Genomic DNA, 25,349 nt, shown 5'->3' on the forward strand with positions numbered 1-25,349 from the left:
GTTCGAACCCACGACCTCCCGATCACGGGGCGGACGCCTTACCACTAGGCCAACCGTGCCGGTTTAAAAATTAATGAATGAGTTTGGTTATTAAAAATCTGAAAATTGTAATTAATTTTTTTTAATTTTTTTATGAAACGATCCAAAAATAATTTCATCTTATTCTTCAACATTTTCTAATTCCAAAAGCATATAAATATGTCATATTTGAATTAAACACAACCTCAGAAAATTAAAACCATGAAAATTATGATTAAAATTAAATTTCCGAAATCGATTTAAAAACCATTGTATCTTATTCCATGTCGGTTCCTGATTCCAAAAACATATAAATATGTTATGTTTGAATTAAAAATAAGCTCAGAAAGTTAAAAAGAATAGAGATACAGAAAAGTGTGCTGTCCTGCTCAGCGCAACCACTACCGCGCTGTACTGGGTTGTCAATTTCACTGCCTTTTCCACGAGCGGGGTACTGACGATGCTATACGGTCTTGGTAAAAAAAAATGCAGTGTGTTCATTTTCATTCTGTAAGTTCGACAGCTTGACTAAATGTAGTGATTTTGCCTTACGCGACTTGTTTTTCTTACTGCGGCTGCGCACGTTGTTTACTCAGGTTAAGGCCGAAGTTTAGTCCTACTGAGCAAATATTGCACTATATTTGCCCACTAGAATAACAGAGACAAAGAAGGAAGGTCATGGGCCATGGGATATGTCTGCATACCTCCTTTCCTTCCACACTCCCATTTTACATTCAGTCAATACTTGATTGGATGTTGATAACAAATACATGTAAATGAATCTGCGTGTGGAAGAAAACTCTGTCGAAAAAGCAGGTAACGATGCTTTCACAGTTCGGCAAATAAATGAACTATCAGTGGCTAATTTCACACATTTAATGTATGTGGCAACGAACCATCTGGCACACATTAAGTCGCAGTTTCCAGCTTGTACCATACAACTTTTTTATGTTAGAGGGACCCGAGGGTTCATTTATGTATGCATGTCTGTATGTGTGCAAAGATTTCAATAAAACTTCTTGGCAGAAGAAGATTATGAAACTGTTTTTAAAAGTGTTTGACGACGTCATATTTGTCCGTTTGCAAAATTTGAGGCCGCACTGTGATGGCCAACTTTCTTTTAATAAATTGTATTGAACATTTGATCACACAATCTTCGACCCGGTCCGGTTAAAAAAAAGTAAAAGTACATCTAACTGTAGTTCAATCATTAAACTTTTTTCAACCAACAAATAAACTAGAAACCACATATTGTCCAAATGATCAATGACTATAAAACCAATCAACTAATCGATATCATGACAACCGCAAAACCTACCTGAATCAGAATACTCGAGCACATCGCCAGGTGTTCCAGAACCGCTCGTGTCCAACACGGGATGCAGATAGCACATCTTTGTGGACACGTCGTACGCTATCTTCACACAGTTCGAATGTGTTCGGCACCATATCACGCACTCTATTTTCGATCTAACGGTCTTCGCGCTTTCGAAAAATAGATCTTGATGAGTCTGTACCGGGATTGGAGCGACCCACAAAGACGCCTTCATTTCAGTAGAGACATATCCATAAAAGGAAAGAAATGTCATCAGAGTGAAGCTTCCAACTCCTGTGATGAATCTCATCGTCATTCTTTTAACCGCTCTTTGAGTTGCTTTTTTCCTCCAAAAAACTAGTACAGTTTCAATAAGGTAGTCCTGCGTAAAGTAAACGCAGTTCCGATATGATGAGCGAGTTGTCACAACAAGCCGTCACATGCCAACCCACTCGCCTGCATGTTCTATTTTTATTCTGCACAACCCGCTGTACTAGTGTTAATTTTATTTCTATCAAAGTCTGCCTGCGACGGGCTGGGCCTAGCAGACGATGCATGGCTGCTTGTTTATTTCTCCATGGCAACAAACTCCGTTGGAACGAGAACTCGGTTTAGAGTAATATTAAAGTTCAACATTGAATTAATTATACGCTCATATTAAAGAGGAGAGTGTTGGGAGACAAAATTAAAATTAAACAGTCGAAAATATGTTACTTGAGTTCAGTACTTTTTCGGAAGTGAGCCCAGGCTAGTGATGGGTCGGCTAGAGATTACAAAAATAATTTGTTTCCACATCAGCTTGAAAGCTGCTAAAGTGGTTGTGTTTGTAACATTGTTGGCATTAAAAGTTTAAAGTAAGAACTTTACTTTCAGAAAATCAGTACAGGGCCGATGGAAAATACGTGCGTCATAACGTTTTAGAAATGTCCCAATTACAAAGGGAAGGTCAAGGTAGTTGAATGCCGCAAGCGGATGTAAACAAACTCTCAGCGCCAAATTCAAAACACGAGAAATGGAGAATGCTTCCCACAAAATTAAACTTACAGAGAAAGCATAATTTGGAGATCACTTACTAAGTTTAAAAGAAATATAAACAAACAAAAGTTCTCAGTGCATCTCGTCTGTCGCTTGTCTTGTGATGATCTTTTATTATGAGCTTTGGCGGTGTGTCAAGTTTTATCATCGTCTCAAAGTAAAATAATAAGAATAATGGAATCATCAACAAATCAAAAATGTACAGTTAAATTGTCGTTGAGAAACTGGTTACATCTTGTGCTCAGTTTCTCTGCAACAAGCAAAGACAGTGGCCGTGTTGACTCGCTCATCGTTATAAAACTGTACAGTGTACACTTTTTAAGATTACAACGAAAAGGCCTCAGCAAAGCCCTGTACAGCGCTTCCCCAGCCAGCATGATTCTGCGTGACGCATGCGTTATTTCTGCGTTTTTCATGCGGGGATGCGTACGGCCTCGTGACACCTTCGCTTCGCGCGCGTTACTTTTCGCCAACTTTTACGCAGATTGTCGCATTCGAAACGACTTCACCACGCAGTGTTTAGCACGCATGGATTCAATGAAAAGGTGATTGCAATTTTTGTTTTTCCTAATTTTATACCGTGGGTTTATGCATTTACTTCATGAAATAATTTATTATATTTTATGTTATTAAAAAATATTTACTTTTAAATTTTGGTTATGAATAGTTATTCTTCTTCAAAAACTTCTTTTTTTTTTTTAGAAAAAAAATTGCATAAAAACTTTCAATCCGTTATTTTTCAGTTTATCTTAAGACAGTTTCGGTTAAAAAAAAAATGCATTTAAAAGTTTAATAAAATATTTTTATTTTATGTAATGGTTTTCCCATTTAATTTTTATTTAATCATTTTGTTATTACTAACATTTATTTGCTTAATTGTTATCCTGATTATTTTTATCTTAAAATAAATATAATGATTATTTTAATTTATATTATCATTATAATTGTTTTAGCATGTAATATAATTATTGTAATGGGGATTTGGTATTGTTGTAGGAATCAGCTTTCCACAAAATAATGTCGTGGAAAAATCTAGGCAAAGCATAATAAAAATATTATATGAACAGAAAAGATAAGGCCAAAAAAAAAATAGGTGTGGTTACGGTAACACAGCCAAAAAAAATAGGGTAGGTAGGTAGGCAATCACTTTTTTTTTTTTTTTAACTTTTTTTTCTAATTTGTACAAATTAAACCTACTTGACAGGGAAATAAGTGTGCGACTCGGGCGCTTTCGCTTTCATTGCGTTTTGTGCACTCGTTTGTTTGTTGTTTTTTTTTTTTTTGTTGACAAATGTAATAAAAAGTTATAGGATCGGCCCCTAAAAATAGGGTAGGTCGGGTTACCGTAACCACACCTATTTTTTTTTTAGGCCTAACTGAAATCTATATGAACACCCATAACAAAACGATAAAAACATTAAAAAATTCAGATTAAACAAAAAAATTTAAACTAAAGTAACTTTGAAACTAATTATCTACTCAAAATAAAGGCTGATGTTAATGGTTACATAAAATTTGTTCTCAGCATATTTTCATTTTATTTTATTTTGCTTTGGAAGAAAATCTCTATGAAAGTTCAATTTCAGGGGAGACAGTTACCTTGACTGAAAAGAGCAATTTATTGAAGTTATTTCCCTTGTCTGTCAGACCTACTTCAATCAGACAATCTCCAACTTCCTGTTGGCAAGAAGTCTGTCAAATCCACATTGTATCGGCGTTTTTTTGCTTTTTTCTTCATATTGACTTGTATTTTTGACTTGCTTATTGGATGCAAGGTAATCTTATCCTTCTCTCTGAAATGAAGATTGACTTCTTTCAAGAATAGGTAAGTTGATCAACTGAAGGAAAGATTTGGGAATTTGAATTTTTGATAGCTCGCGGCTTCGGCTTCCGAGTTTGATGGCAGAGAGAATTTCTCACACTTTCGATTTTTTTTTCGCCTAGAAGAACACTGTTCTATTCATTCATGTTTGTTTTGTCTGAAAGATGGATGAATGAACTAACTTTTCCAAAAACATAAAGTTGATTGATGCAGTGGTTTGTTTATAAGGAGTTGTGGAAGAGTGAAAATACCATCCGAATCCCGATTCGCGGGTCGCTCACGGCACCATAAAAACTGAATTTTCGTTTATCATTTTATGTCTCATTGTCTGTTCCTTGGTGAACTTTGGTTGGTTCCTAATCTGGTCGAGTCATTGCGGCAGCAGTTGTCAGGAGCTTTAGTAGTAATACTAATAGGCTCTTCATATATCTGGGTTTTTTTTATTTGTATCTTTTTATTTTTCCACAGATGTTCAACTTTCAGTTCCGCATACTGGCATAGACTCATAGTCATGATAGTGGAATATTCTGTGTCTGAGTCTCGGAAAAGAGAAAAATTACCCTTGTTCCCGAGGCATGCATAGACTAGCGAGGCAGGCAGAGGCTGTGTCAGCGTGTGCAGTGATAAAGTTGAAAAACAGATTTTTTTGAAATAAAAATAAAAAATACATCACAGAGAAAATAAATATAATAATTTAGTGAAATTGAGATGCTTATATTTAATAATTAATATTCCAGTTTTGATGTTTGCGTGTTACTGTTACTGTTAGGTTTGGGAATCAATGTGATCCTATTTAACTTCCAAGTATTTATTTTTTCAGAAAGCTTTGACTTGAGTATGACGGTGCTCACTGCTTGTTTGAACTGAAGGTGAAGAAAGCTGAGATGGACAGTGACCTTAACACCGCCACCGATGCCAGTAACGCAGACTGTCGTTCCGTCCCGGCGAGGTGAAGATGAACAGGTATGGCTCGATTGCAATGAGTGTCTCATTCAGAGTCATTGATAGTGACACTGACAGCGTCTTTTTGTTCTGTGACTTTGGCTTATTTTGTGTTTTATTCTTTTAGTTATAACCAGATGTGTCAAACAAATTCAGCTGATCTCTTTTACTGTTTTAGTGAAACAAATGTATTGTTTCCAGCAAAGGGAAAAAAAATCGGGTGGGGGCGGTTGGTCAATTTTATTTTTATATTTAAATTTTTATTTTATTTTAATAGTTTTATTGATGTTTGTTTTAATTAACGCAGGCATCTCATTGATGAGAAAGTGTGAACTGTGTCCGCGGGATGCCAGAGAAGAGTAACTTTTCATCCAAAGTCTGCAAAATTGAATTTAACATTTAACCTTTTTGATGAATATTTTTGAATGAATACAAAAAGTTCTAGTGTTTGGAGGAAAAGTTAAGGTCAGTTCAACTTTAAACAAGGATTTTTAGTGTGTGTTTGTTCTTCTGTCTAAAAAAAAAATTAAAAAAAAAATCTGCTTGAAGTAAATACACACAAATTTTCATCTCCAACTGCTGAGTCCCTACATCTTTTTACCCCATCAAATGCCACTCTGTATGCCCCTTTAAAAATTGATTGCAATATATATATTCCTCATCTTCTCCTGAATTCAAAAATATAGAGATGTCACGTTTACTTTGAACATTTGCTCAGATTGTTTTTTTAGTGCTGATGGTTTCTTTTCAGGCCGACAGATTGTCTAAAATATGTATTGCTTCATGTAAATGACTTTTTGTTCTTTTTTTCTTCTATTCAGCGGACACAAGACTACGAGCAGAGCAGAGCGGCAAGATAAACATCAGTTCTTGCTGCAGGAGCAGATGGACCTGATGCGACTAATTTAGTAATTGGTCGCCAAAGAATCATGGTGGAGCCAGAGCCTGTGCTACTGTTCGATGGAGTCATCTTTTTACTGTTGAGTGTGGAAGATGTTGAAGGCACATGATGGATCTGTCGAAGGAGTGATCACTGGTAGGTGGCTTTGAATGCTATTGTTGAAGCAGACCAGTCATGCCTGTGCTATTTTCCCCAGATAACTGTAGCAAGATCTTGTGAATGTGACATGTTATTGTTAGACGCTCTTTAGGCTTTAAATGTTACCTTGAGTGTGTGCTTTTTGGAGGATGCCAGATGTCATCACGGTTCACGGGTGTATCTTAACTGTTCATCAGTTCTCAGTCATGACCAGTTTCCCATTATCCTGGGAATTCATGCAAGGTTTATGCGTATTGGTCACATTTGTGAATTTAAGCAACACATTTTGATGATAAAACTATGCTTATGGGTACGCACAATGATGGGCCTCTTTTTCTCATGTGGGGTGCGGAAAATGCATGCACCACTTTGTTTTCTGTGATCATTGCATCTGTGAGAAATAATGCAAATATTGCTCTGTGGCCAGAGCTGCCATCTGCTAGGTTTTCAGGGATGTAACAGAAATTGCTACGCTGTTTCCTCAAGTTCAAAATTGCAAGTGCTACACTCAAGCAAATAATCACAAACATGCAACAGTGCCTTCTTGTGAGTTCTGATTCTCACTTTGTGTAGGCATCGGATTATGGGTCAGAAAAAAATTGTCCACACTGAATAGTATCACGGTTGACGCTCTCTTCTAACTATGTTTGTGCTTTCCAAATGAAGATTTGTGAGATAGTATTGAATGATTGATGCAGGTCACCTGAGGTGTGTGATTACATTTTATGACAATGCTACACTCAATCACCATTTGCTCTTCTGAAAACTTTTTTTTTTTAAAGCAAGTGCGATTATTGATTTTTTTGTTCCAGGTGACAGTATGATGCTTCCAGATTGAATTGTTTGTATGTGAAGAAGAGCTGTCGATCTGAATATTTGATTTTTGGAATTCAGTTGGCTTGTTTTGTTTGTTTCAGATCCATGACCATGAGCTCGGTGTGGTTGGTGGACATGAACTAAAGACGACTACTGATGCTGTGATGACGAAGGTGTTCCATAGGCTACACGGTTGCTGACAGGGGGCTCTGGGGGAGGGCAGGGAAAGAGACCATGGTGTACGCTGCGACTAAAAGCCATCGACAGTGAGTTGTTTTTCATAATTTGTAAAATCATCCTGGTCCTTTTAGGAAGAAGATAAAATCCATGTCTACAAAACAACAAGTTATTTCTGTCTCAAATTTTGTTCTTTGGAATCAATTTTAAATTTGCCATGTTTCACATGTGAATGATAGTTGTCAAAGCTTTTACACTTAACATTAAATTGCTAGAAGCCAAGTTCCTGAGCTCATTTGTCAGTGTCATGGATTTTCGACTACATACGAAATAAGGATGTTAGCAAACGGTATGATGTCGTCACATATGCGTCTGCACGTCACAGTACATGTATTATGAATTTCCGAAGGCCCCCAAAGAAAACGTCATAGTAAAGGTAACTTTAACCACTTGACTGCCTTATGACGGGTATACCAGTCATGCGCTTGTGCAGCCGCAGCGCCTTAGGACGGGTAAACCCGTCTTCTCCGTTCCGGGATTTTCCAGAAATGCTACGTCACTGCTGACACACAAATAGCAGCCAATGGCTTGGTAGGATACCTCATTCTCATGAATAAACATAAATGGTGACGCGGTTTTGCGTTTGAAGGCTATTTTCGGCCTTGTCGACAGGGTATGGGAGAGAAATCTCGACTCGTCAAAATGGCTAACGGTGACTGTCGACCGGGCCCTAGTAGGGAAAAACAAAGCCGGACTGACGCTACAGGCGGTGCAAATGATTATGGATACTGACAGGGGAAGGGGGAGATCTTCTTTCGGACAATTCGTTGGAAACAGGTAGATGACAGTGATTATAATCCTTTCTTGGAGCAGCAAAACAGCCACCTGTGTTTGATCCACAGGCACCGGAAGATGCGCCGGACTGATTTTTCAAAAGTTCATATTTAAACATCATTATAAGCCAAACTAATTATCATTTCCATGATTAGACACTAAAAACAGATTCTTGGTTCAATTTCCTTTAAAAACAACATAGGTTTTACTTACCTACCTACTGCCAGTTTGAAGCTACATTTTTGTGTGAATTATTACACCCCAAACTCCAATATTCCCTGGCAGTCAGGAATGCACATACCCAAGTTTTGATTGGCAGCGAAAGGGTTAAAACAAATATTAGGGTAGGTATTTTTTTACTTCTCTTCTACAAGGATTACAATGTGTTGTAATTTCCTAACTCAAGTATAGTTGGTGTGTTGTAAAAGCGTATGGTGTGTATGCAAGTTTGTGTGTCTGTATGATTTTTAGCAAGTTTACAGGCGTCAGGAAATAAACTTGAGACTTTTCTCAAATCAGCGATAGTTGTTTGATGATCTAAGTTCATGTTATTTTTTGTTTTGTCATGCAGAGGCTGTTCCGTGAAGCTGTACGGGTGCCACAGGTCAAGACCTTGAAGAAGGCCGTTCAAGACTGGTTTTTGGAAGCCTGTGATAAAAGAAAGAGACAACAGGCCATGGAAGAGCCTTCATGATTTGGTTTGCAGTAATTGAACTTTGTAATCTCTGTAGGCTTATTTACAATGCTAGTTGCAAAAATTTGATGAATGTAAGATTTGACTCGCCTGAGAAATTGCTAGTGAGTAATTGTATTTCACAGTTCAGGTCTGTGTGGCTGATGGGTAATGTACAGAAGAGTCTGGGTTTTTGTTGGACATTATTTAAGCTAAGCTTTAAACTTCACACTCTTCTACAGATGATGTTCAGACATGATGTACCCTTTTAGGTTGTGTCAGAACGACAGAAGACTAAACTGGAAGTGCTCAACTACCATTACTATCAGTGGAGACGCATGGATGCATTTGAACTTTTCTTGTGGGTATCCCGTACTAAAAATATAGAATACATGATTCTGGGAAAGTTGTTCAAGGGCACTTACACACTATATTCGATTTTTAATACACGACTCAAACCTTCAGAATAATTCAAAATGAATAAAATACAAGTATAAAGAGTTCAGAAAAGAAGAAAACAAAAAGTGAACAAATAGAGAGAAAAGGTTTCAACAATTCCTTGCCATTTATGGGAGTCGAACCCAAGACCGCCAGGACGGCTAGTGTACTACCACTGAGCCAACCAAGCACACAATTCCCACGCATGAACATAGGCAGTTGAACTGCAAACATTCATTACACTTGCAGACCTGTTTACCAGTACGATTTGGGCGTATTTTGTACGCCAAATTATTATCGGTACGCAAATACGCGACACACGTACAAAATACGCCTAAGAAAATAGTCAGTCGGCTAAGGACCGTTTTGGTTACTTTTTGGCGTCACGTTAGCAAACACTTTTTTCTGATAGATTTTAACACCACAACACTAAATCGAAAGTTTTGGGGCAATATTCCAAACCACCGGTGAGAAAAACGTTGGTTTGTGTGTATGTTTTCCTTCTTTGGCGTTACTATTCTTGTTTTGAGGGTTGGGTTCATAAAACGGACATAAAACTTAAACCGCTTGACAGAAATTATATAACTGTAAATCATTCGAAAGGGAAGGCATTCATGTACACGTTTGTGCCACTTAAAATGACGTCATTATCTGTTTGTTTTTGTGAAATTGACAAGAAGAGCGGGGTAGTAGTTGCGCTGAGAAGGATAGCACGCTTTTCTGTACCTCTCTTCGTTTTAACTTTCTGAGCGTGTTTTTAATCCAAACATATCATATCTATATGTTTTTGGAATCAGGAACCGACAAGGAATAAGATGAAAGGGTTTTTAAATTGATTTCGAAAATTTAATTTTGATAATAATTTTTAATTTTTTAATTTTTAGAGCTTGTTTTTAATCCAAATATAACATATGTATATGTTTTTGGAATCAGAAAATGATGGACAATACGATGAACGTAAATTTGGATTGTTTTATAAAAGTTTTTTTTTTTTTCAATTTTCAGATTTTTTAATGACCAACGTCATCAATTAATTTTTAAGCCACCGAACTGAAATGCAATACCGAAGTCTGGGCTTTGCCGAAAATTACTTGACCAAAATTTCAACCAATTTGGTTGAAAAATGAGAGCGTGACAGTGCCGCCTCAACTTTCACGAAAAGCCGGATATGACGTCATCAAAGACATTTATCAAAAAAATGAAAAATACATCTGGGGATATCATACCCAGGAACTCTCATGTAAAATTTCATAAAGATCGGTCCAGTAGTTTAGTCTAAATCGCTCTACACACACACACACACACACACAGACACACACACGCACATACACCACGACCCTCGTCTCGATTCCCCGCTCTACGTTAAAACATTTAGTCAAAACTTGACTAAATGTAAAAAGGAGGAATAATTGCAATCACACACACACAGACACACAGACAGACAGACACACACACACACACACACACACAAACATTTACAGAGAGAGAGATAAAGGAACCGACTAAAAAAGAAGTCTAACAAACAAACAAAACGGTAGTCAATAGGACACAGCGACGAATACTCAAATTATTTCATTTTTTCCCAATAAACTATAGGCTGTTGAAATATAAACTACAGGCTGTTCCAATATGATTTCTAGACAAATTCCACTTATTTGCCTGTGTCACGTTAACATTTCTTCTCACACACACACACACACACACACACACACACACACACACACACACACACACACACACACACACACACACACACACACCAAAATGAACGGTAATGGAACCTTAACACATCGGTAACGGGACTCATGGATCGTTAATGAAACTTAACGCAATGGTAACGCAACACTAACGCATCGGAAGTGAGCCGCTACCACAGCACTAGCGCTCTCATACCCCCATTCCACACATCCGTTCTAGCGTCCTGAGGACGGTTGCCACTTCGATCAGACGCTGCGCAAACGGCCATTTTTGATGTTGTCTTATCATGACAGCAATGTTTTGCAATGCTAAAAACAACAAGAACAACAACAACAACAATAACAACAACAGCAACAACATCAGGCAGCACCATTAAAAACTCTTCGGGGTTATCTGAAATTATTAAATTACGCCGCCGAAGTACACTTTCTATTGAACCAAACATTTAGTAAACTTTGGAACGTTGAAATATGCAAAAGTGTTCTCAATTTGTCTCGTAACATTAATGTCTATGCTCTGATAAATGATAAATCACTTGTGCACTTCAGTGTATGAGAATAAAAGCCGAGTCACAACAAATAATAAATAATGATAATAATAATAATAGTGATTTGTATTGCCTTTCAAATAACGACATAGAAATTGTCAGTGGTGAAGAGCATACAAAGTTTGATGTTAAATTTCAATTTGTTTGGCATAGTAACGATTTGAATGATGTTTGGCGCTAATTGTTTCATTCAGACGACAAGGAGTTTTCCTGGAGCAGGTAGAGCCCTTTCATAGCCCGTCGACTTGATTATATTTTTCTCTCTGGTAGTTTGTTTCATAAAACACTGTTTTGTAACATGGTTTTAGTACCCCATACAGATCAGCGATTATTTGAGTTGAAAATTCTGTTTGTGCACATAATACGCGGCCCCTCTTATTGGAAATGTAATAATCAGTGATTGCGAAATAAAGTCTTTGTTGATTTAATGAATAAATTGAATGATGACTTTTTGAAGGAAAACAAATGTATGTGAGATCCCTTAAAATGGGAGTTATTAAAAGTTCAAATGCGGGATTTTAGTACAGCCTATGCAGCAAGAAGAAAGCAAAATCTTGATAATTCCCAGCTTTCTTTTCAGAAGGATTTGGATGAAACAGACACTCTTTTAGCCAATAATCATCAAAATATGAACCTTTTAATAAAAAGAGAAAAACATTAAACAGAGCTAGTGGGGTTTTTTTGTCACTGGAAGAACCCCAGAGTGCCCAAGTTTGTTATCGTGTTCAGTTAATATAAGAAGGTGAGAAGAACACCAAGTATGAAATTAATTTGAAAAAAAAGTAAAGCCAATATTAGAATTAAGGACCGTTTGCAGACAGAAGACAGCAGGGTATATAAACAGAAAAAAGATTATGAAGGAACAGGTACGCTTTAAAAAACAAACAAGCAAAACAACGATCTGAATTTAATGAAATGAGCGCAAAGGAATTTCTACAAGATTTGAATATACCATTTTTCTCCAATGAACAAAAGTGTGGATTGGATTCCGATATTACCAAAGAGGAATTAACTTGTGCCCTTAAATGATTAAATAACGTTAACGATTTATTGGAGATGATATCGGGAATTGGAGACAAATATCACTGACTAACACAGATTACAAGATCATTGATCCTTGCAAAATGTCTAGCAATGCGACTTTAAACTATAATTGGTGATATTATTCATGAAAATCAGGTTGGTTTTATGAAAGGTAAAAAAATTAGTACAATAATCATTCTGTTTGATAGCAGTTTCTTTTATCAATGCAAAGAAAGACTCGAATGACATTAATTGACGGAAAGAGCTCCAAAGCGTGCATGATTTGATCATTGGTGTCGTTGGTAGACGCCTTTTTCGGCTCACTTTACCTGTGACTTCTGTTCTCAAAATGGCCGCGCCGAAGTTTTTTCTTTTCTTTGGAACCACATGTAAACAAAACACATCTTCATTCCTTACCTTAAAGGGCATTTCTGATGAAATCCCGTGCTTACCAAGTGCAATTTATGCAAATTGGGAGGCCTAGAATGCATTAGAAGAATTTGTCTAAATGCACAGCGCTCAAGTTCAAAAATATCCATTATTTAGATCAATTTCACAAGTTATTATTCATGACCAGCTGGGAAACAATATACGATGTTTGGTGTTTTGTTGACAGACCAGCTTTTTTGTCGGTCCGATGGGGAGCATATCGCCTTTTGTTTCATATTTATTGACCAAGGCCCTAACCCTAAACTGGTCTGTCAACAAGCCACCAAACATCTTATGATGTTCATAATTATGTGACAAATCGAGGTAGCGAATTGGTATGAGCTTCAAGTAAAACTTGGATTGTAAAAGTAAAAGCCAATTAGGCAGTTTATTTGGTGTGTGGAACCATCGCGGCTTTGGATTCGTGTTTCCGACCACACCGATTGTAAATATTCACTCTCAAAGACCCAATCAACGTTGATAATTAACACGGCAACTCATGGTCAATTTGCAAATTATCTCTGTAATCGCCAAATACCAAACGAAAAGTCTGAAAACACTTAAAGGAAAAAGCACATGCCAAAACATTACTGAACTCGCAATTATGATGGCAGCTCTATACATTTAAGTATGTAAGAAAAGCGACAAACAGGTTACCTTTGACGTCACACACACGCATGACCTGCTATCTCCATCTTCTGAAGTGCATTAGGGCCCTGAATAGCATACTTAAAATTATGTTCAGCTGGGCCGGACTACCGGGGGGGGGGGGGGGGTAATGGGGGTTGCGCAACCCCCTCCCCCCCCCCCCTAGCCTAAACATGTACCTCACTTATTTAAAACCTGGGACAGGCTGATCTTTCTTAACCCAGTGTGGGATTTTCAGTGGGGCGACCACCCCCAACCCAGCGCGTCCCCGGGTGGCGGATAGGGGAACGGTCTTCAGATATGGAGATCAGCCGCTTGCGGCCGCGGACCAAACTGGCTCCGGGTGGGATCCCGGCAAATCCTCCCCCCTGTGCTCTCAGGGTAGGACGTACGGGCCATGAGCTAAGGGTGAGGTAACCCCGACAGAAAACCCCGAATGCTGAAGACGGAGGACCCGGGCCGCACGGCGCATTCTAACAAACCACGGGTACACGCACTTACGCAAATGATGACACAATCAACCAGCACAGATGGAAATGGCGCTCGCCCATTGAGGACCCCCCAGGGTGGAGCAGCGTCGGGTCCCATGCCTCAAAGGGACCCAGCCCCAACTACTGGAGGTCCCTCCCGACCGTCTTGTCACGCCAGGGGACGCAGGAGGAAAGTGACTGGCACCACCACAACCAGGAAGAAACCCAGTCAGCAGCGACCTTTTCAGGTCATGCACTGGAACGCAGAAAGTATCCTGAACAAGAAGACAGAGTTGGAGCATATCCTGCATGAGAAAAACATCAACATCTGCTGTATTCAGGAGACGCACCTGACACCCCAAAAGTCCTTCAAAGTGAGAGGCTACCAATGCCTTAGGTCCGACAGAACAGACCGAAGCAAAGGAGGAATCCTGACCCTCATCAGGAACAACATCAATGCCTGTTTGATAGAAACGCACATGGAGGACTCCGAATATCAGGTGATTCGAATCCAGACGAAGACATCAGAATTCCATCTTGTCAACTTCTACTGCCCCAATGATAGACACCTCGCCCTTGACACGATCCCCGCAAAGGCCTCCAACTTCATCGTGGTGGGTGACTTCAACAGTCATTCACAGAGTTGGGGATATGACCACCTGGATCGGAGAGGAGAAGAGGTGGAGAACTGGCAGGACGACAAAGGTCTCATCCTTTTGAACAGTCCCTTTGACTGCCCTACATTCTACTCCAGAAGATGGCACACTACATCAACTCCTGACCTAGCCTTCTGCACGGAAGACATGCACCAGCTAACCAGCAGAGAGGTCGGAGAACAGCTAGGTGGAAGTGACCATCGGCCAGTCTTTTTGACCCTGGGTATGGAGTCCTGCACTGAAGCTTCCTTCCCACGGTGGAACTACAAAAGAGCGAACTGGTTCCTCTTTAGACACCGCACCAGCGAACTCACCAAAGACATCAGAGTCGAGGGTCGAGACATCAACATGGTGGCGAAGGACTTCAACATGAGCATCCTCAGAGCAGCGCATGAGTCCATTCCCAGGGGTGCCAGGAGAGACTATAAGCCCTACTGGAGCAATGAATTGCAGGAACTGGATGATGATCTGGCAGACGCCAGAAGGGAAGCAGAAGTCAACCCGTCACAAAACAACAACATCCGCCTCCAGGAAGCCAAAGCCAAATTTCTCAAAAAGAAGCTACAGGCAAGACGGAGAAGCTGGCAAGAGAAAACAAGCTCTCTGAACCTTGAGAAGGATGGCAGAAAGCTCTGGAGGCTCACCAAGCAGTTGAATGATGAGAACACCAGCAGAGGAAAGATCACATTAGAAGAGAACGAGAAGGTGCTAACTGGAAAGCATGCTGCCAACCAATTTGCTGAAAGCTATGCAGCTGAGAGCAACCTCCATGTTAGCCCCGAGAAACAGAGAGAAGCAAGAAGAGAGAAAAGAGAGAGACCTGCCAGACAGTCGACAGTGGACGCCATGAGTCAACCACTCACACTCCACGAGCTGCACTCAGCTCTGAAAAAGTCAAAGGCGAAGAAGTCCCCTGGCCCAGACGGCATCACCAACGAGATGCTAACCCACCTTGGTAGCGCAGCAGAGAACAAGCTACTCGAGGTCTTCAACAGCAGCTGGCAAGAAGGATCGCTACCACAACTCTGGCGAGAAGCGATCATGATCCCCATCTTAAAAAAAGGGAAGGATCCAAAGAAGGCCACCAGCTATCGCCCAATCAGCCTCACCAGCTGTGTTGTGAAGACCCTGGAGAGAATTGTGAACGAGCGCCTCAGGTGGTACCTGGAATCCAGGAACCTCCTCGCCCCTGAACAAGCTGGATTCCGACAGTTCCGCAGCACTGAAGATCAGGTCACTTACCTGGCGCAAGAAGTTGAAGATGCCTTTCAGGAACAGAAGCTGGTCTTCGTCACCTGGATAGATCTTCAGAAGGCCTTTGACAAGGTCTGGAAAGATGGACTCCTTGTAAAACTGCTGAGGAAAGGCGTGTCCAGCAACATGTACCAGTGGATTCGCTCTTACCTCTATAACCGCAGGGCAAGAGTTAACGTCGACCAGACCAAAAGCAAGAAGTTCCTCCTTCGTCATGGCGTCCCTCAGGGCGGAGTCCTCTCCCCCACACTCTTCCTTCTCTTCATCGACGATCTGGTGTCTGAGATGCCCAAGGGGATCAAAGCTGCTCTCTACGCAGACGACCTTGTGATCTGGTGCAAGGAGGAGCATGCAAGTACTGCCACCTACAGAATGCAGCAAGCGGCAGATAGGCTGAACGCATGGGCAGAAGATTGGTGCGTCTCCATCAACAAGGAGAAATCCTCCACCACCCTATTCACACTGTCGCCAAAGCAGAAAGCCGGAACCATTAGGCTTGGTGGAACTCCTCTGAGAGAGGATGAAGAAGCAACGTACCTTGGTGTCACCTTTGATAGACGGCAGACCTGGAAACCACACATTGCACAGGCAGAGACGAAGGCCCGGCGCAAGCTAGCCATACTCAGGAAGCTGGCAGGTACCACCTGGGGAGCGAACGAGAAGATACTGAAGACAGTATACCAGGGAACAATCAGACCCCACCTCGAGTACGGCTCCACAGCGTGGTCAACCTCAGCCAAGACAAACCTGCAGACCCTTGACCGTGTGCAAAACCAGGCCCTCCGACTCATCACTGGTGCAATGAAATCCACGCCCATCAAGGAAATGGAGAAGCTTACCACCATCCAACCCCTCTGTCAGAGAAGAGAAGCCAAGACTATGGTACAGGCCGAGAAGCTCAAGTGCCTACCCGACCACCCCATGAAGCACAGACTGAGCAACCTCACCAAGAACCGGCTCAAACGGAGCAGTTTTGTACACGAGAGCAAGAGACTTTCTCGACAGTACAGGGAAGTCCTCCCACAGAACACTCTACCTCTGACTCAAGAAGAAGAGGAAACCCCCAAGGCAACAGAGAAACCAGGCATCCAGATCTGCACCAGTGTTCCACATGTTACCTCAGGAGAAGATCAGAATGACACAGCTCGACAGGCACTCACCTTAGCCCTGATCGACGAACAGTACCCAAAAGAGGCGTGGATCCATGTATACACCGATGGATCAGCAACTAACGCCGTGCTCAATGGAGGTGCAGGCATTCTCATCCAGTTCCCTGGGGGACATACAGCTACATCCAGCGTTGCCACTGGCAAACACTGCACAAACTATAAAGCAGAAGCAGAAGCTCTCATGCAGGCCGCCTCCTTGGTTCAGGACTCCGCAGACCCTTGCTACCAAGTTGTCTTCCTCTCGGACGCCCTTTCAGTCCTTCAGGCCCTAGAGAACGACAAACTCCCACAGCTGGCCAAAGCATTACAGATGGTCAGACAAACCAGAAGAGTTGTCCTCCAGTGGATACCAGCACACTGTGGGATACCAGGAAATGAAAGGGCAGATGAGCTGGCGAAAGAAGGAGCCGTGGAAGACCAACCTGAAAACAGTGTCAGCTTTAGTGAGCAGAAGACAATCATCAAGGCATTGATGAGGCCAAGGACAAACAGAGATGACTACCACACAATGTCCAGAGAGCAGCAAGTCAACCTCATCAGGCTGCGTACTGGCCACAACAGGCTCAATGCTCACATGAACCGAAAGTTCAAGCTGGCGCCATCACCAACCTGTGCCTGCGGTCAAGAAGACCAAACAGCGGAACACATCTTACAGCGATGTCCCTTACTAGATGAGGAACGAAAAGAAGTGTGGCCGTCACCAACTCCCTTGCAGACCAAACTATACGGCAGTCGACAGGAGTTGGAGAAAACGACAACATTTATCACCAGTGCTGGACTGATTGTGTAACCTCTGCGAACGCCAAGAAGAAGAAGAAGACTTATTTAAAACATTTTTTATTATTGTTTATTTTATGCCGTTTCATGCAAGGAGCGACCATTTTCCTATCTCAGAATATGACCTACCCATCAGCTTCAGGGGGCTTCGCCCCCTGACCCCCACAAGGGGCTCTGCCCCCTGACCCCGCCAGGGGGAACATCCCCCAGAACCACCACTGGCAACCCCACCCCCCTCCTCTTAGCCTAGTCCAGCCCTGTTCAGAATATGGATGCCCGTAAATTATTGAGCATACTTTTGCTCTTCCAAAATTGATGACAAAAACAATGTTTGGTGGCTTGTTGTCAGACCAGTACTTTTTGTTGGTCCTCGGGGAGCATATCGCATTCTGTTGCATTTTTATCAACCTCTGCCTTCGGCCTTGGTCGATAGGGATGACGTAGAAGACGGTATGCTCCCTTTGGACCAACAGGGGAGCTGGTCTGTCAACAACTAGCCACCAAGGAGAAAAATTCCTGCCGATGTTGGCCTTTAAACTTGCTTTCGGTTAGAGTTGAAGAGCACGGCACTGAATTTTGCCACCGCTAAAGCCTGCCAACAAACATAAAAGCTGAACACGTTTGGCGTTTCAACGGCATCGTGTGCTACATTAGGGCCAAGAAGAACATGGGAAAACACGGCTAGCAATAGCATAATTCCGGAAAATGACAGCACCAATGACAGTGTCGCCGCTGAAACCTCCTCAATCACGAAAAGTAAAGTTTCGTGACTTGAAGATGTACGTTTTTGGTTTTGTTTCTTTTTTGTGTGTGTCCTGTTTGAAACAAAAGTAATAAAACAATATACGCACACAATGTTGGCAGATGTGTGAAGGTCATCAAACCATGGAAGTTTGTAAATACGTTCCAGAAAATAATAATGTTCTATTTTACTGAAACTCGGCCCCGCTATGACCTTGCAATTTGAAGAGGGCCAATAATATTTGTCTTATATATGAAGATCATCAAACCCTGGCAGTGTGTGAAATTTCAAAGCTCTGGGTTCAAAAACGTTTGAGAGTGAGATATACTTTATTTTTATTTTTGTTGAAACCTTTAAATTTTACGAGAGTTAACAAGATTTGGTTGAGGTATTGATTTGATTTGATTTATGAAGTCTTATATCGCGCGCGTATCTCCAGACTCGGACTCAAGGCGCAGGGATCTATTTATGCTGTGTGAGATGGAATTTTTTTTTACACAATACATCACGCATTCACATCGACCAGCAGATCGCAGCCATTTCGGCGCATATCCTACTTTTTACGGCCTATTATTCCAAGTCACACGTGTATTTTGGTGGACATTTTTTAATCTATGCCTATACAATTTTGCCAGGAAAGACCCTTTTGTCAATCGTGGGATCTTTAACGTGCACACCCCAATGTAGTGTACACGAAGGGACCTCGGTTTTTCGTCTCATCCGAAAGACTAGCACTTGAACCCACCACCTAGGTTAGGAAAGGGGGGAGAAAATTGCTAACGCCCTGACCCAGGGTCGAACCCGCAACCTCTCGCTTCCGAGCGCAAGTTTTTTACCACTCGGCCACCCAGCCCACTGTCATCAATGTCAGTGGATGTCATCAAACCCTGAAAGACTGAAGTCTTAAAGATCTAGATTTAATAACATGTAAGAAACCTTCAACGATAAGTTTGTAAACAGGCAGACGAGCGGGTGAATATTCGAACACTGCTTATAACTATGATTCACTGGTTCACTGATAATTAGGTGAATCAATAAAACTGACATAACAAATCTGTAAAACATGTTTGCCATGAGTAGTTCTAAAATGTAGTGTTCGATTTTCTGTATGAAATGAGCCTGCACTCCTTTAACAAGTAGAATACGTGTAACCAGGTGCACACGTACACAGGTAACCGTTGACCTGGTCTGTACAGGTAGCGCCGTTCTGACAGGGGGCACTCACACACTCGTTGATGTCTGTTATTCGTGCAAGAGATATATTCTATATTGTGTTACACAAAGGAAAGTCATAATGTGTTCCACAGTACATATAATACGTTGAATAAAGGAGAACCATAGAAGTGGGCTGTGTTGTTATGTCAAGCTGTACATTCACTAACAAATCCAATAGAATCACATTTTATCAACACAACAATGCATTGCCAAACTAATGACTACGCTTACAGATGATATCTTGACATGCATGTTGCTCCTACCTGTCTGACACTGTAGGTCTGTAAAGCCAGGTGCACACTGACACAGGTAGCCGTTGACCTGATCTACACAGGTAGCACCGTTCTGACAGGGGGCGCTCACACACTCATCCACATCTGCGTAGTGACAAAAAACAGATAGTCACAAGTAGAGTACATATTACGTGTAGCAATCAGAACAGACGAAATATCACTTTAAAGCAAAGACATTGCTCACCTCCATTACAGTTGACACCTGAGAATCCAGCCGGACAGAGACAGGTGTAAGAGTTGACGTCATCTTTACAGCTGCCTCCGTTCTGACATGGGCTGCTCGCACACTCGTTGATATCTTTAAGAAGAAAAAACCCAGATGTTTGTTTTTGCAATAACAACAAGACGTATAATGTCCCCCACCCCCCTGACGAGTTACCACCATGTCGGTCTTTTTCAAGGCCCCATGCATTTTTCTGACAACAAAATGTATATTGGTGTCTGCCAAAAATCTACCTTAATGTATGCGTCATATTCTGAGAGTGTGTCAATTTACAAAGCGCAAGCTTCGTAAATATCCAAGAGAAAAATAACAATTCTTTTGTTGTTGCGATTCTTACCTGTCTGACACTGCTGGTCTGTATAACCAGGTGCACACTGACACAGGTAGCCGTTGACCTCATCTACGCACGTACCACCGTTCTGACAAGGGGCACTCACACACTCGTCTATGTCTGAAAAAAGTCAACGTGTCCTTCGCTTGATGTTTGTCAAAATATGACATTACAAAAAGACTCATCCAAAACATTTGAAACGTAAAAATTCAGCTTTGATCGTCATCTACTTGATAAAGTGTCCCACCTCTTCCCTACTCTCTCATTTATCTTCAGCCCTGAAAGTGCGTAGAAACATGTAACTGGCGAGTAGAAAATGTTCATCTACTCGCCAAATGCGAGTAAAGTTGCTGAAACTTAGAGAAACAAATGGTTGGTTTCGCGAGTAAAATTTGCTCTCCATGCAATCAATTTTTGTGTTTGTATTGAAATGTGAGGGGTCGACAGCTACTGAGAATCTTGTGTCTTTGTCTCGAAAATAAAACTCTACATTAAAAAAAAAAAAGAAAAAAAAAAAACTAGCCACCAAACATCTTATCATATTGTACACACAATATATTACCCATCGGTCACTATGTGTATATCATTAATATCTTTTAATTTTCCACGTGGTTGTGCTGAACTTTGAATAACAAAACCTACCGATAAATCGTGATTGTGTTTGATTGATACCTTGATGCGTTATTGGAGTTTGTTCTAACTGCTGATTATTGTTGTTGTTGTTGTTGTTGTTGTTGTTGTTGTTGTTGTGTTTTGGATACTTACGGTTATTTCCTTTGTAAAACGACCGCGCTCCAACCGCAGGCCTAGAGTTTGAGCGTGACGTCATGACAGCAGCGTGACCTCTGCAGATCTTGTCATCGAAGGTGAAGGCCATACAAGAGTCTTGCTGGTTACACTGCAGGGCACAGTGCGGAGCGGTTTTTGCCGAGGATTCAAAAACAACATTATCTGTGAAAGCTTTGTTGTTGAGACCGACATTAGTGTACATGTGGCTCCTCTGAGTGTCCGTGGCGCCCCCTAGCTTCCAGCCGACAGCAAGCAGGATCAACAGGGACATCATCTTCGGAGTGAAGGAAGTGATGTGTTGAAGTAGATCCAATAGTACTGTTAAGTCATATGAATATAACAAATATGATTTTGGGCGTTGTCTTTAAATGTCAGGGCTGTACTCGATGTCCTAAAGTTCACGTTTGAAAATGTGTTCGTCTCAAATCAGATTCAGCAGTTAATAAATTGCGATTGTTCCTTTAGATTGTTTGAACTATCGAAAAGGCAGGTGTCTTCGTCCTCCGTCTTTCTCTCAGAAAATCTGGATCTTTGAGCCAGTGGAACTGTCTGGGCTCGCGAGGGAACTGAGCTGAAACCTCTAGATGGTCTTTTTTTTAATTTATAAACGATGGCCTGATCGATTTTTGCGTGAAATGCTCGCGGCAACACGCGAAAACCCGGATTGTAAATAAATACACTCACCGACACAACAAAAGCAGCATCTACGGGGCTTTCGCTTGAGAATGTTGTATCCCACGAGTTGTCTGACTGGGGCCCCTTGGAAATCGCAAAAGGCGGAGAATGGAAAGTGGGACTAGACAAAACAAGAAACTACCGTCTGACTTCCCTCTGTGTGGGGTAATTGCCTTTCTGTATCGCGTATAGACGGAACATGTTCAGATGTTAACTTTTATTCGAAACTAGCTCATAAATGACTGAACTACCATCGTTATCATTCCGGTATCTTATAAGTCCTTCTAAAAGGAAAGGAAAGGTGGGAAACGTGCAAACGAAAACAACGATTGTGTGGAGATAGTAGGATAAGTTGAAGCTGATTTCTATAATTATCTGTTTGTCTAGTTGTTGCTGATGTTATCGTTGAGAAAAATGCTGTCCGAAGTGGGTTCAAGGAAACACACACAAACTCGTTAAAGGCATACTAACGCACTCCCGTGTTTACAAAGTGTAGTTTGCCCACAATCGATGTCAAACGCACCATAAGACCATATAATGACGATATGTCACCATGCGCGGACCATAATACATGCATTACAGCTTGTTCTAGCCTCTGAAAAAGTGAGGATGTCAACAAAGCCGCGGTGTTAGCTCCCTTGCATCAACGTTACATGTGTTGCCAAATCTATAAATAGGACCATCTAGATCAAAATAAAAATTCAAATATCTCAACATTTAAGGGCTCCTAGACCACAATATTTTGCAGGGAACTTAATTTAGTCTGTCTCCAGCTCTGGGTAAAGCAATTAGCGTGTATATTCATCAGCTTTCTATGCCTTTAAGGTAGCAGAATCAGCTAAAATGTAGGTATTTTTGTTCCAATTTTGTGTTTTCAGTTTGGTTTGGTTGTTTGAGTTAGAATTTGGCCCAAATCATCAACACATACCTAATTTTCAGGAAACATATTGTAATGTTGCCTATCTTTACTGGTTTTCTCACAAAAATAAATTTCGAATTTTCATGCACGGAAATATTTAAAAGAAAGCAATGTCTCATAACTTGATAAGAAAGACCATACACACATCTGCAACAGGACAACTTTCTCAGCTTTACGCATTCATCATTTGCATGCCTTTCTTACCTAAACGATGAATACCGTTTTCACATGTATTGAGTGTAACGGAAAATAGGTCTACACCAAACGGGTGACTCTGCAGGCAGGCAGCATATAACCACCATTCTGCGAACCCACCAACTCCCAGTCCCCATCCGTCAATCCCCCCCCCCCCCCTCCTCCCCTCCTTTTGCCCCATCCGTATTCGACCTAACCTTTACGTCACGCATTCATTATTTCATGAGAACACGGACCTTCCGTATTGCTTTCAAAGTCCTTGGTCTAAATTATAGAACAGAAATTCAATGCACAACAATCGCGGGGGGCACACATTTACGCACTGACAAAGACACTGACACAGACATAGACACACTCAGACACACACGCACATTGACGCACGCACGTACACACACACACACACACACACACACACACACACACACACACACACACACACACGCGCGCGCGCGCGCGCACAATCAAACACGCGCAAAAAACATACTCAGGAGGTGGGGCAGTTCATTGACTCTTTCTACCCCACCTATGTTGACCAAGCTTTTTTGTCTTTTTGATGACACCCAGTTATTTACAAAAGTTTATTGAGGCGAATGCATTGTTCAATCAAACTCGTTGAATTTCGGGTCATCTTTTATTTTCCCCTGTCCGTACAATTGGGTTGCGTTTCGTTTCGGAAGATCAGACATAATTTAAGGCTTTTTTAACATACATGTTTTCTGTCAGTTCAAGGTTTGCTTTATCAGGAAAAAAACAAAAAGAAAAGGACTTAACGCGCAACATGTTAAGTTAACGACTAAAGTTAGAGCATAGGTGTCACACTTTTTCATGCAATACCTACTGAAGAAATTGTACTGTGAATATGCAAACACAATAACAATCAGATGATCAGAAACAGAAGAAGTGAAATAGGGAAACAAAATAAAACATAAAACATAGTGATTTTACTTGTGAATTCAGTAAAGATCTCGACACACCTTTAAACACATTTTTGAAGCTCAACTTGAAACATGGAGCACAGACAAACATAAATTAAAAGTGTTAGAGTGGTTACAGTGTTCAGATAATGTGTTAGATACCAAGTTGAATTATCCCACTTTACCATCGTTAAAAGAAATACACCCTTTAACTCGCAAAATCTTTAACTGTGATGCTTTTACTACCCCCACCCCCTACCCATTTTGACAGAAAAGAGTGCATATTTTTTTTCAATTAGAAAAGTAAGATAATGAGATGATCAGAAACTGAAAAAGAGAATAAGGGAAAGAAAATAGAATATAAAACGTAGTGAGTTTACTTGTGAATTCAGCAAAACACCAACATTTAAACCCATTAAAACCGTTGACTAATATGCAAGTGGTTTTGATTGAACATCTCAAGGGAAAAAAACAGAAAACCCGTTTTATGCAAATTAGGATCATTTGGCTTCTGAACCTGGACTACTGAGAGAGTTCTTTATAGGCAAAGGTTTCAGCCAACCAAGGGTTTACTATTCCCGGTATCAAATTGTGTTGTGTTCTGTTGCATTCTGTAATGCCAACACATTGACTGTAATGATTTCGCTCCTTGCGATTTCTTTTTATTACCTTTGCACCATCTTTTTATCACTGGATATCACTAAAGAGTTTTAAATCTAAAAATACTCCTCAGCGGGTTACTGATGGGTTTGTCATGCAACCTTCATTAAGGTGACACAATGAATTCAATCTGTGACGTTAAAATGACATGTTACCGAGAAAACTACGTTCATAGCAGGCCCTTAGACAGACAGCGCGTCTAAAGGCTTCAGGTTCCATATCCTGCAGATCATTTACCAAAACACCGAGACTGACTTCACCGCTGGTCCCAGAGTGCCAGTAACGTGACGACGCATCCTGTTGAGGTGTAGCTGTCCATATAACTAGCAGATCACATATCTCACGTCCTTGGCTTTGTTGCGTCCTGCGACGGGCGCAGTGGCGTGGTGGTAAGACGTCGGCCTCCTAATCGGGAGGTCGTGAGTTCGAATCCCGGTCGCTGCCGCCTGGTGCGTTAAGAGTGGAGATTGTTCCGATCTCCCAGGTCAACTTATGTGCAGACCTGCTAGTGACTTAACTCCCTTCGTGTGTACACGCAAGCACAAGACCAAGTACGCACGGAAAAGATCCTGTAATCCATGTCAGAGTTCGGTGGGTTATAGAAACACGAACA

General features: G+C 41.1%; 1 protein-coding gene and 1 long non-coding RNA gene across 3 annotated transcripts in view; one reads left to right on the plus strand and one right to left on the minus strand.

Moving 5' to 3' along the window:
- Positions 1–21,929, minus strand: part of LOC138945951 (uncharacterized) — a 51,863-nt gene extending 29,934 nt beyond the window's left edge. Inside the window, exon 1 of the mRNA XM_070317490.1 lies at positions 21,350–21,929. Within this exon, the coding sequence (XP_070173591.1) occupies positions 21,350–21,647 (298 nt within the window). The 5' untranslated portion in view covers positions 21,648–21,929. The remainder of the gene's footprint in view (positions 1–21,349) is intronic.
- LOC138945963 (uncharacterized) lies at positions 3,830–7,190 on the plus strand. Of its 2 annotated transcripts, XR_011449146.1 has the most exons (4): positions 3,830–4,193; positions 5,011–5,153; positions 5,954–6,168; positions 7,089–7,190. It is a non-coding gene; the product is annotated as an uncharacterized lncRNA (long non-coding RNA). The 2 variants fall into 2 exon arrangements; XR_011449145.1 differs by lacking the exon at positions 3,830–4,193 and having other exon boundaries at positions 4,534–5,153.
- Positions 21,930–25,349: the final 3,420 nt, after the last annotated feature.

The sequence above is a fragment of the Littorina saxatilis genome, linkage group LG13 (assembly GCF_037325665.1).
Source record: "Littorina saxatilis isolate snail1 linkage group LG13, US_GU_Lsax_2.0, whole genome shotgun sequence".
In the NCBI taxonomy this organism is placed as follows: domain Eukaryota; kingdom Metazoa; phylum Mollusca; class Gastropoda; order Littorinimorpha; family Littorinidae; genus Littorina; species Littorina saxatilis.